Source organism: Bombina bombina, chromosome 2 (assembly GCF_027579735.1).
Source record: "Bombina bombina isolate aBomBom1 chromosome 2, aBomBom1.pri, whole genome shotgun sequence".
NCBI classification, from domain to species: domain Eukaryota; kingdom Metazoa; phylum Chordata; class Amphibia; order Anura; family Bombinatoridae; genus Bombina; species Bombina bombina.
In genome coordinates, this window is record NC_069500.1 from 2,015,543 (window position 1) to 2,029,223 (window position 13,681).

Genomic DNA, 13,681 nt, shown 5'->3' on the forward strand with positions numbered 1-13,681 from the left:
ATGGATCTTAGTTACTTCTGCTAAGATCATAGAAAACGCAGGCAGATTCTTCTTCTAAATACTGCCTGAGATAAACAGTACACTCCGGCACCATTTAAAAATAACAAACTTTTGATTGAAGAATAAACTAAGTATAAAACACCACACTCCTCTTACGACCTCCATCTTGGTTGAGGCTTGCAAGAGAATGACTGGATATGACACTTAGGGGAGGAGCTATATAGCAGCTCTGCTGTGGGTGATCCTCTTGCAACTTCCTGTTGGGAAGGAGAATATCCCACAAGTAATGGATGATCCGTGGACTGGATACACTTAACAAGATAAATTGTAACTGCACATACCTCATAGCAGAGTAAACTGCACGCCATTCTCCCGCTGAAGTTACCTCACTCCTCAGACATATGTGAGAACAGCAATGGATCTTAGTTGCAACCTGCTAAGATCATAGAAAACTCAGGCAGATTCTTCTTCTATTTCTGCCTGAGATAAAATAGTACAACTCCGGTACCATTTAAAAATAAACTTTTGATTGAAGAAAATAAACTATTTTTCACCACTCTCTCCTACCACCTCCATGCGTGTTGAGAGTTGCAAGAGAATGACTGGATATGGCAGTTAGGGGAGGAGCTATATAACAGCTCTGCTGTGGGTGTCCTCTTGCAACTTCCTGTTGGGAATGAGAATATCCCACAAGTAATGGATGATCCGTGGACTGGATACACCTTACAAGAGAAATAATGTTTTCCGACTGTACATCGTAGAGCTCCATAGTGCTGCAATTTCTCATAATTCATCACTGGCTATAGGGAATGTTAGTCTTTCAGCTATTCAGATGGTTACTGGAACAAAGGAGGAAGTTGTTGCTGTCCACTTCCTTAAAATAGGTGGAAAACATAACATTCCCTTCGTCAGTGCATTCCAGAACTACATCCAGGTATTCAATTTTCGATAGTTGTAAATTATGGGTGAAAGATAGACCCATACAGTTCAAATTTAAACTGTTCACAAACAGGGTAGCTTCTTCAACAGAACCATTCCAAATGAAAATAAGATCATCTATATAACGGCCATAGAATACCAGATTCACCTCCCAGTTTGAGTTATATTTATATCTCTCCTCGAAAATGCCCATAAAGAGATTGGCAAAACGGGGGGCGAATCTGGTACCCATGGCCATTCTCTTAATCTAATAGATGCTTTAGTGTTTCCCTGCTCAATCCGACATTTACAGCTAAATCCTCACGTTACCATCTATTGCCCTACTTACCTCTGGGTGAGCCGGGAGAGTTACATGTATTTGTTCATTTGCTTACCCCCACCCCAATGTCCCACTTACCTTATGGGAGCTCTGAGTTAAATCTATTACTTTATCATGTTACCCCTGATGCCCCAATTACCTCAGGCGATATTTGTGCTGGAATGCTGGCAAATTCTGGATTAGAAGCAAATGCAGTGAGGTTCTCCACAGCTTGGATCAGAGGCACAGTCGCATCACGACACTTTACACGATTCTCATCATTGAACGACCCATCAAGCGCCTGAGAGGGAAAAAACATAGAACTTATGCACCTATAATGTGAACCAGAATGTATTTAGTGTCAGTATTTAGTGTCAGTATTTAGTGTCAGTATTTAGTGTCAGTATTTAACAGGCAGCAACAATCTGAAAACCAACGTTAGGAATTGCCCCTTTGTCTGTAGCAGAAGCCCTGCTGGTTGCCTTCCCAGTGTGGATACAACAACAATATACCTTCCTGCATATCATAGTATGTATGTACAATACCCCTTAGGGGTGCAGGAAATGTGCATGCAGTGTGCAAGTTGTGCACGTGTGGGGGAGTTTTTAAAGTGCATGTAGTGTGTGAGTTGTGCACATGTGGGGGTGTTAAAAAAAACAAAAAAAAAACAAACGTTTGTTTAGTGTGTGAGTTGCACACATTTGGTGGGGGGAGGGATAAAAAACATGCATGTAGTTTGTGAGTTGTGCACGTGTGGGGGGAATTAACAAACAAATTATGCTTACCTGATAATTTTCTTATCTTCTGATGGAAAGAGTCCACAGCTGCATTTATTACTTCTGGGAAATAAGAACCTGGCCACCAGGAGGAGACAGACAGACACCCCAGCCAAAGGCTTAAATACTCCTCCCACTTCCCTCATTCCCCAGTCATTCTGCAGAGGAACAAGGAACAGTAGAAGAAATATCAGGGTGAAAGGTGTCGGAAGAATAAAATAAGGACACCCCGCATAAAATAACGGGTGGGGAGCTGTGGACTCTTTCCATCAGAAAAAAAGAAAATGATCAGGTAAGCATAATTTATGTTTTTCTTCTTAAATGGAAAGGAGTCCACAGCTGCATTCATTACTTTTGGGAAAACAATACCAAGCTATAGAGGACACTGAATGCCAAAACGGAAGGGTAAAATAGGTGGCCCATACTGAGGGCACCAGGCCTGAAAAACACAAACCATCCCAAACCCCGCTTCTTAAGAGCCAGACAGAAAATGAAGAGTGAAAAAGGCCCCGAGGACACAGACACATAGACAGTACAAAAGTCCAACCAGAGATCCCAAGCAGACTCACTGAACCAACACTCCACCACTTCGTTCATCGCTAAGGAACTCCTTGTTCCTCCCTGATGATTGATGTAAGCCACTGTCGTTATGTTGTCCAACTGGAATCTGATGAATTGGGCTGAGGCCAACTGAGGCTAGGCCAGAAGCGCATTGAAAATCGCCCTCAACTCTAGGATCTTGATGGGAAGGAGAGATTCTGCCCTCAAGGAGTTCCAGACTGCTCCCCATCCTAACAGTCTGGCATCCGTTGTGACAATCACCCATGAGGGTCTGCAAAAGCAAGACACCTGGGATAAATGATCCGTCGACAACCACCACAGAAGAGAGTCCCTCATCTCCTGATCTAGACTTATTCAAGGAGACAAATCTGTATAATCTCCATTCCACTGCCTGAGCATGTTTAGCTGCAGAGGCCTGAGATGAAAACGAGCAAATTGCCGCCACCATCAATCCAATTACCTCCATGAACTGAGCCACTGACGGCCGAGGATTGGACTGAAGGGCTCGACATGTATTCAGAATTTTTAACTTTCTGACCTCCGTCAGAAAATTTTTCATTGAAATAGAGTCGATTAGAGTTCCCAGAAAGGGTACCCTTGTCTGCGGAAATAAAAAACTATTTTCCAGATTTACCTTCCACCCGTGAGTTCTCAGGAAGTATAGCACAATGTCGGTATGGGACCTTGCTAGTTGATAAGATGACGCCTGGATCAGAATATCGTCCAGATAAGGCGCCACTGCAATGCCCTGCGGTCTTAGAACTGCCAGTAGAGACCCCAGAACCTTTGTGAAAATTCTGGGCGCCGTGGCCAGACCGAAAGGAAGAGCCACAAACTGAAAAAGTTTGTCAAGAAAGGCAAACCTCAGGAACTTGTGATGATCTCTGTGGATAGGAACATGAAGATATGCATCCTTTAGATCCACTGTCGTCATAAATTGACCCTCCTGGATCAAAGGAAGAATGGTACAAATTGTTTCCATCTTGAAAGATGGAACTCTGAGAAACTTGTTTAGACTTTTGAGGTCTAAAATAGGCCTGAAAGTTCCCTCTTTTTTGGGAACTACAAACAGATTTGAATAAAACCCCTGTCCCTGTTCCTGAATTGGAACAGGACAGATTACTCCCATGGAGGAGAGGTCTCTTACACAACGTAAGAACTCCTCTCTTTTTATATGGTCTACAGATAATCGTGAAAGAAGAAACCTTCCTCTGGGGGAGGATTTTCTGAACTCCAATTTGTATCCCTGAGACACTCTCTCTATTGCCCAGGGATCCTGAATATCGCGTATCCAAGCCTGGATGAAGAAGGAAAGTCTGCCCCCCACTAGATCCGGTCCCGGATCGGGGGCTAGCCCTTCATGCTGACTTGGGAGCAGCAGCAGGCTTCTTGGATTGTTTACCCTTGTTCCAAGACTGGTTGGGTCTCCAGGTAGACTTGGTTTGTGGATAGTTCACTTCCTGTTTAGAGGAAGAGGAAGGAGGGATTCCCTTGAAATTTCGAAAGTAACGAAAATTACTCTGTCGACCTCTGTGTTGGATTTTTTTTATCTTGAGGGAGGAGATGACCCTTGCTTCCCGTGATTACAGAAATAATTTCCTTCAAATCAGGTCCGAACAGGGTCTTCCCTTTGTAAGGAATAGCCAAAAGTTTAGACTTGGAGGACACATCCGCAGACCAAGACTTCAACCATAAAGCTCTGCGTGCTAAGATGGAAACCCCCGAACTCTTAGCCGCCAATTTAGTAATCTGCAGAGAAGCATCCGTAATAAATGAATTGGCTAATTTAAGAGCTTTAATTCGATCCTGTATCTCTTCGAAAGAAGTCTCAGTCTTAAGAGACTCTTCCAGAGCATCAAACCAGTAAGCAGCTGCGCTGGTAACCGTAACAATGCAAGCCGCCGGTTGTAATAGCAACCCCTGGTGAACATAGATCTTCTTAAGGAGACCCTCCAACTTCTTATCCATAGGGTCTTTGAAAGCACAACTATCCTCAATAGGAATAGTAGTTTGTTTAGCCAAAGTAGAAATAGCACCCTCCACCGTCTGCCAAGAGTCCCTAATAGTGTCAGCTATAGGGAACATTTTCTTAAAAACAGAAAAAGGAGAGAAGGGTATACCTGGTCTCTTGGTAGGATAGTTTTAAAACTTTTTTGCGCTGCCTTGTTGCGGGTATGCCCTAACTCCTAAGATATTTTCCCCCAAAAAAATCTGGTTGTGGTGTACAGGAGGGGTGTGGGTTTAAGGAGTGAGTGGCGCAATTCAATGCTTATACCCTTATGTTTTTGATTGAACAGAGATGATTACAGAATAGAATTTAGTAAAATGACCAGGTAATATGACAAAAGAAACTTTTTAGTTGCTATTTTATTTTATCAAAAAAATATATATACATATACATTTAAAATACACATTAAAACCATATATATGTCTTTACTTCAAAAATGTGGGGTATACGAAAGGCCCTGTATATAGTGTGTAATTATGTTTAGTTGTTGGGTCTTTATGCAGTTTCAATGGTTGTACTATTTATTTCTAGGTTGATATATTTGGCTGATATATTTTGCTCCGTTGTGCGGGGAATCTAAGTGTAAACAGCTAATTTAAGAGTTTGTACCTAGTACATAGAATACCTAGTTCAATTTCCTAAGATAGTCTAGAAACACGAAAGATAATTATGTTAATGCTTGCATTGGGAACGTGTGCGTTTGTCTAGCAGAATTTTGTGTTGTGAGTGTGCTCTGAAGAGCTATGAAGAGCTTTTGGGAGTAAATCAGAGGATAAAAATGACAAATATATTTCATACAATAAAGCGATGGAAATGCAAATTAAAATGAAAGGTAGATAATTAAGCCTACAATAGATAAAAAATGCTATAATGATAATATTATGCAGGAATATAATTGGAGGTTAAAAAATAAACTCCTTATACTGGTCGGCCGACACTTTACAAAAAGGTATATTTAAAGGTATATTTAAAAGTATTTTTCCCAAACTTTGGGTTTTTTTGAAAAAAAAACATAATTTATGCTTACCTGATAAATTCCTTTCTTCTGTAGTGTGATCAGTCCACGGGTCATCATTACTTCTGGGATATTACTCCTCCCCAACAGGAAGTGCAAGAGGATTCACCCAGCAGAGCTGCATATAGCTCCTCCCCTCTACGTCACTCCCAGTCATTCGACCAAGGACCAACGAGAAAGGAAAAGCCAAGGGTGAAGTGGTGACTGGAGTATAAATTAAAAAATATTTACCTGCCTTAAAAACAGGGCGGGCCGTGGACTGATCACACTACAGAAGAAAGGAATTTATCAGGTAAGCATAAATTATGTTTTCTTCTGTTAAGTGTGATCAGTCCACGGGTCATCATTACTTCTGGGATACCAATACCAAAGCAAAAGTACACGGATGACGGGAGGGATAGGCAGGCTCTTTATACAGAAGGAACCACTGCCTGAAGAACCTTTCTCCCAAAAATAGCCTCCGATGAAGCAAAAGTGTCAAATTTGTAAAATTTGGAAAAAGTATGAAGCGAAGACCAAGTTGCAGCCTTGCAAATCTGTTCAACAGAGGCCTCATTCTTGAAGGCCCAAGTGGAAGCCACAGCTCTAGTAGAATGAGCTGTAATTCTTTCAGGAGGCTGCTGTCCAGCAGTCTCATAAGCTAAACGAATTATGCTACGAAGCCAAAAAGAAAGAGAGGTAGCAGAAGCTTTTTGACCTCTCCTCTGCCCAGAGTAAACGACAAACAGAGAAGACGTTTGTCGAAATTCCTTAGTTGCCTGTAAGTAAAATTTTAGAGCACGGACTACATCCAGGTTGTGCAGTAGACGTTCCTTCTTCGAAGAAGGATTTGGGCACAAGGAAGGAACAACAATCTCTTGATTGATATTCCTGTTAGTAACCACCTTAGGTAAGAACCCAGGTTTAGTACGCAGAACTACCTTATCCGAATGAAAAATCAAATAAGGAGAATCACAATGTAAGGCTGATAATTCAGAGACTCTTCGAGCCGAGGAAATAGCCATTAAAAATAGAACTTTCCAAGATAACAACTTTATATCAATGGAATGAAGGGGTTCAAACGGAACGCCCTGTAAAACATTAAGAACAAGGTTTAAACTCCATGGTGGAGCAACAGTTTTAAACACAGGCTTAATCCTGGCCAAAGCCTGACAAAAAGCCTGGACGTCAGGAACTTCTGACAGACGTTTGTGTAACAGAATGGACAGAGCTGAGATCTGTCCCTTTAATGAACTAGCAGATAAACCCTTTTCTAAACCTTCTTGTAGAAAAGACAATATCCTAGGAATCCTAACCTTACTCCAAGAGTAACCTTTGGATTCACACCAATATAGGTATTTACGCCATATCTTATGGTAAATCTTTCTGGTAACAGGCTTCCTAGCCTGTATTAAGGTATCAATAACTGACTCGGAAAACCCACGTCTTGATAAAATCAAGCGTTCCATTTCCAAGCAGTCAGCTTCAGAGAAGTTAGATTTTGATGTTTGAAGGGACCCTGTATCAGAAGGTCCTGTTTCAGAGGTAGAGACCAAGGTGGACAGGATGACATGTCCACCAGGTCTGCATACCAAGTCCTGCGTGGCCACGCAGGAGCTATTAGAATCACGGATGCTCTCTCTTGTTTGATTCTGGCAATCAATCGAGGAAGCATCGGGAAGGGTGGAAACACGTAAGCCATCCTGAAGTCCCAAGGTGCTGTCAGGGCATCTATCAGGACTGCTCCTGGATCCCTGGATCTGGACCCGTAACGAGGAAGCTTGGCGTTCTGTCGAGACGCCATGAGATCTATCTCTGGTTTGCCCCAACGTCGAAGTATTTGGGCAAAGACCTCCGGATGGAGTTCCCACTCCCCCGGATGAAAAGTCTGACGACTTAAGAAATCCGCCTCCCAGTTCTCCACTCCCGGGATGTGGATTGCTGACAGGTGGTAAGAGTGAGACTCTGCCCAGCGAATTATCTTTGATACTTCCATCATAGCTAGGGAGCTTCTTGTCCCTCCCTGATGGTTGATGTAAGCTACAGTCGTGATGTTGTCCGACTGAAACCTGATGAACCCCCGAGTTGTCAACTGGGGCCAAGCCAGGAGGGCATTGAGAACTGCTCTCAATTCCAGAATGTTTATTGGCAGGAGACTCTCCTCCAGACTCCATTGTCCCTGAGCCTTCAGAGAATTCCAGACGGCACCCCAACCTAGAAGGCTGGAGTCTGTTGTTACAATTGTCCAGTCTGGTCTGCTGAATGGCATCCCCCTGGACAGATGTGGCCGAGAAAGCCACCATAGAAGAGAATTTCTGGTCTCTTGATCCAGATTCAGAGAAGGGGATAAGTCTGAGTAATCCCCATTCCACTGACTTAGCATGCACAGTTGCAGTGGTCTGAGGTGTAAGCGTGCAAAGGGTACTATGTCCATTGCCGCTACCATTAAGCCGATTACCTCCATGCATTGAGCCACTGACGGGTGTTGAATGGAATGAAGGGTGCGGCAAGCACTTTGAAGTCTTGTTAGCCTGTCCTCTGTCAGGTAAATCTTCATTTCTACAGAATCTATAAGAGTCCCCAGGAAGGGAACTCTTGTGAGTGGAACGAGTGAACTTTTCTTTTCGTTCACCTTCCATCCATGTGACCTTAGAAATGCCAGTACTAACTCTGTATGAGACTTGGCAGTTTGAAAGCTTGAATCAGAATGTCGTCTAGGTATGGAGCTACCGAGATTCCCCGCGGTCTTAGTACCGCCAGAAGAGCACCCAGAACCTTTGTGAAGATTCTTGGAGCTGTAGCCAATCCGAATGGAAGAGCCACAAACTGGTAATGCCTGTCTAGGAAGGCAAACCTTAGGTACCGGTAATGATCTTTGTGAATCGGTATGTGAAGGTAGGCATCTTTTAAATCTACAGTGGTCATGTACTGACCCTCTTGGATCATAGGTAAAATTGTCCGAATAGTCTCCATCTTGAACGATGGAACTCTTAGGAATTTGTTTAGGATCTTTAAGTCCAGGATTGGTCTGAAAGTTCCCTCTTTTTTGGGAACCACAAACAGATTTGAGTAAAACCCCTGTCCCTGTTCCGATCGTGGAACAGGATGGATTACTCCCATTAACAAGAGCTCTTGTACGCAGCGTAGAAACGCCTCTTTCTTTGTCTGGATTGTTGACAACCTTGACAGATGAAATCTCTCTCTTGGAGGAGAGTATTTGAAGTCCAGAAGGTATCCCTGAGATATTATCTCTAGCGCCCAGGGATCCTGGACATCTCTTGCCCAAGCCTGGGCGAAGAGAGAAAGTCTGCCCCCCACTAGATCCGATCCCGGATCGGGGGCCCTCAATTCATGCTGTTTTAGGGGCAGCAGCAGGTTTCCTGGTCTGCTTGCCCTTGTTCCAGGACTGGTTAGGTTTCCAGCCTTGTCTGTAGCGAGCAACAGCTCTTTCCTGTCTTGGTGCAGAGGAAGTTGATGCTGCTCCAGCTTTGAAATTACGAAAGGAACGAAAATTAGACTGTCTAGCCTTAGCTTTGGCTTTGTCCTGAGGCAGGGCATGGCCTTTACCTCCTGTAATGTCAGCGATAATCTCTTTCAACCCGGGCCCGAATAAGGTCTGCCCTTTGAAAGGTATATTAAGCAATTTAGACTTAGAAGTAACATCAGCTGACCAGGATTTTAGCCACAGCGCCCTGCGTGCCTGAATGGCGAATCCTGAATTCTTCGCCGTAAGTTTAGTAAGATGTACTACGGCCTCCGAAATGAATGAATTAGCTAGTTTAAGGACTCTAAGCCTGTCCGTAATGTCGTCCAGAGTAGCTGAACTAATGTTCTCTTCCAGAGACTCAATCCAGAATGCCGCTGCAGCCGTGATCGGCGCAATGCATGCAAGGGGTTGCAATATAAAACCTTGTTGAACAAACATTTTCTTAAGGTAACCCTCTAATTTTTTATCCATTGGATCTGAAAAAGCACAGCTATCCTCCACCGGGATAGTGGTACTCTTAGCTAAAGTAGAAACTGCTCCCTCCACCTTAGGGACCGTTTGCCATAAGTCCCGTGTGGTGGCGTCTATTGGAAACATTTTTCTAAATATCGGAGGGGGTGAGAACGGCACACCGGGTCTATCCCACTCCTTAGTAACAATTTCAGTAAGTCTCTTAGGTATAGGAAAAACCTCAGTACTCGCCGGTACCGCAAAATATTTATCCAACCTACACATTTTCTCTGGTATTGCAACTGTGTTACAATCATTCAGAGCCGCTAACACCTCCCCTAGTAATACACAGAGGTTTTCCAGTTTAAATTTAAAATTTGAAATATCTGAATCCAGTCTGTTTGGATCAGAACCGTCACCCACAGAATGAAGTTCTCCGTCCTCATGTTTTGCCACCTGTGACGCAGTGTCTGACATGGCCCTAATATTATCAGCGCACTCTGTTCTCACCCCAGAGTGATCACGCTTACCTCTTAGTTCTGGTAATTTAGCCAAAACTTCAGTCATAACAGTAGCCATATCCTGTAATGTGATTTGTAATGGCCGCCCAGATGTACTCGGCGCTACAATATCACGCACCTCCCGATCGGGAGATGCAGGTACTGACAAGTGAGGCGAGTTAGTCGGCATAACTCTCCCCTCGTTGTTTGGTGTAATTTGTTCAATTTGTACAGATTGACTTTTATTTAAAGTAGCATCAATACAGTTAGTACATACATTTCTATTGGGCTCCACTTTGGCATTGCAACAAATGACACAGGTATCATCCTCTGAATCAGACATGTTTAACACACTAGCAAATAAACTTGCAACTTGGAATACAATTCAATTAGAATAATATTAAAAACGTACTGTGCCTTTAAGAAGCACAGAAGATCTATGACAGTTGAAAATTAATAAATTGAAAACAGTTATAGTGTAAACAACACAACTTTAGCAAAGGTTTAATCCCATTAGCAAAGATAACAAATTCTGAAAGCAGGAAACAAATTACAGAATAAACGTTTTTTATCTCAGTCAACTATAATTCTCACAGCTCTGCTGAGAGAAATTACCTCCCTCAAAATAAGTTTTGAAGACCCCTGAGCTCTGTAGAGATGAACCGGATCATGCAGGAAATACAATGAGCTACTGACTGAAATATTTGATGCGTAGCAAAAGCGCCAAAAAACGGCCCCTCCCCCTCACACACAGCAGTGAGAGAGAACAGAAACTGTCAGAAAAAAGATTAAGCAACTGCCAAGTGGAAAAATAGTGCCCAAACATTTATTCACTCAGTACCTCAGCAAATGAAAACGATTTTACATTCCAGCAAAAACGTTAAACATAATTTCTAGTTATTAAACAGCTTTATGTAATTCTTACAGTGTAATTCTAGTGAAGTACCATTCCCCAGAATACTGAAGTGAAAGTATACATACATGACATTATATCGGTATGGCAGGATTTTCTCATCAATTCCATTGTCAGAAAATAAAAGCTGCTACATACCTCTATGCAGATTCATCTGCCCGCTGTCCCCTGATCTGAAGTTTACCTCTCCTCAGATGGCCGAGAAACAGCAATATGATCTTAACTACTCCGGCTAAAATCATAGCAAAAACTCTGGTAGATTCTTCTTCAAACTCTGCCAGAGAGGTAATAACACACTCCGGTGCTATTTTAAAATAACAAACTTTTGATTGAAGATATAAAACTAAGTATAATCACCATAGTCCTCTCACACATCCTATCTAGTCGTTGGGTGCAAGAGAATGACTGGGAGTGACGTAGAGGGGAGGAGCTATATGCAGCTCTGCTGGGTGAATCCTCTTGCACTTCCTGTTGGGGAGGAGTAATATCCCAGAAGTAATGATGACCCGTGGACTGATCACACTTAACAGAAGAAATACTTTTAAATATACCTTTTTGTAAAGTGTCGGCCGACCAGTATAAGGATGATTTTTGTTTTCCTTATAATAGTTCCTGTGTGAAAGATAATTATCTTTCGTGTTTCTAGACTATCTTAGGAAATTGAACTAGGTATTCTATGTACTAGGTACAAACTCTTAAATTAGCTGTTTACACTTAGATTCCCCGCACAACGGAGCAAAATATATCAGCCAAATATATCAACCTAGAAATAAATAGTACAACCATTGAAACTGCATAAAGACCCAACAACTAAACATAATTACACACTATATACAGGGCCTTTCGTATACCCCACATTTTTGAAGTAAAGACATATATATGGTTTTAATGTGTATTTTAAATGTATATGTATATATATTTTTTTGATAAAATAAAATAGCAACTAAAAAGATTCTTTTGTCATATTACCTGGTCATTTTACTAAATTCTATTCTGTAATCATCTCTGTTCAATCAAAAACATAAGGGTATAAGCATTGAATTGCGCCACTCACTCCTTAAACCCACACCCCTCCTGTATACCTGGTCTCTCCCATTCCTTGGCAATAATCTCTGAAGTTCTCTTGGGAACAGGAAAAACATCAGAATAAGAAGGGACTTCTAGGTATCTGTCCAGCTTACTCAATTTCTCTGGAGGAACCACAGTCGTCCTGAGTCACCAAAACCTCCCTCAATAATAAACTGAGGTGTTCAAGTTTGAACCTGAAAGAAACCACTTCTGAATCCGTCAGTGGTAAGGCACTTCCTGAATCAGAAAGTTCACCTTCAGATAGGACCTCCATACCCTCCAATTCAGAGCCCTGGGAGGGTACCTCTGAGATCGCCAGCATATCAGAAGCTGCATTGACCACATGATTTTCCTTCCTTTTGCGCTGGCCTTAAAATATGGGAAAGGCAGAAAACGCATCAGAAATTATGATAACGCATCAGAAATTATGATAACGCATCAGAAAGTGTAGATGCAGCTATGTCCTTTAACGTGACCGCAGTAGAAACTGAAGAAGTACTTGGCACCGCTTGAGCAGGTGTTAAGGGCTGTGACGCTTAGGGAGAAAGCTGCGGCATACTCTGCATCTCATCGGTAGATTCCTGAGAAGCATCAGTTTTGGGCAACCTTTTATCAAATACAATTTGATCTCTATAGTGTAAGGCCCTTTCAACACATGATGGACAAAAAGTAACAGGAGGTTCCACATTGGCATTCAAACACATGGAACACGTAACATTCTGGATATCTTCTGAATCCATGATAAACAGCAAGAAAAAAAAATTGGTCTTGGCTCCTTTAAATGATGTAATTATAATTTATGGCCCAAGAAAAATATAAGTGTGCAAACAAATATAACCGTTTGTTCTGAAACTTAACCGGATACTGTGCCTTTAAAAGTAAAACGTCTATCATTTTTCTGCACTGAAAAATTGTACAATCAGTTTCAATGCAATATCTTAGATAGAAAAAAATAACACCTCTTCGCCTCAACAGCTCTGCTGAGGTGCCTACCTGCCCCCACAGTACACCGACCAGGCTAGCAAGACTCCCGATCCTGACACTGATACTAAAGACTGCCAGCTTATCTAACCATGCGGTCTTAGTAGCTTGCTATGCGATGCAGGTCACTGGAGCGGCGGAACTCCGGAACAGAAAACACTGCGCAGCTTCTCTTAGAGCGCGCCAAAGTTAACCCCGCCCTTTGTGGGCGGTACTCAAAACCATCCAGCCACATAGAAAGTAAAAAATAAGTACTGCGTTGCTCCGCTAACGTTATCTAATCACTTGCAAACAAAACATAGACAATGTAAAGCCCTGTACCGGAACCTTCCTGATTGAATGAAAGCTCCGGTCATTATAGCCCCAGCGTCATTGCCCATATCTAAATCCAGTGACTGACAGGAGAGCTCTCTTACTTTTTGGAAAGAGTCCAAGTCCCCCAGTCATGGTAAAATTGAGTAAACAGCATCAGTTATCATGAATTATGTGACACCACTAGCTGCTCAATAGGTAAGGCCTTCCTTAAAGAGACCCCATCTCCCCCACAATGAAAAATATAAGTGCATTGTCGATTCTGAGATATCTATATTGCCCAGAAATAAAGACTACACTTACATTGCTGCTGTTCGACAGCATGATAGTTCTCACAGGATCCAGAGGTCTTCTCCCTCTCCTAGCCCTGTGGACACAGATAGGGCCTTAGTTA

General features: G+C 42.4%; 1 protein-coding gene across 1 annotated transcript in view; it reads right to left on the bottom strand.

Annotated features, from left to right (window-relative positions):
* Positions 1 to 13,681, bottom strand: part of TLN1 (talin 1) — a gene marked incomplete in the record, with an annotated part of 895,533 nt that overhangs the window by 275,001 nt on the left and 606,851 nt on the right. The window contains 1 exon segment of the mRNA XM_053700951.1: positions 1,398 to 1,538. Coding sequence (XP_053556926.1) covers positions 1,398 to 1,538 — 141 coding nt within the window.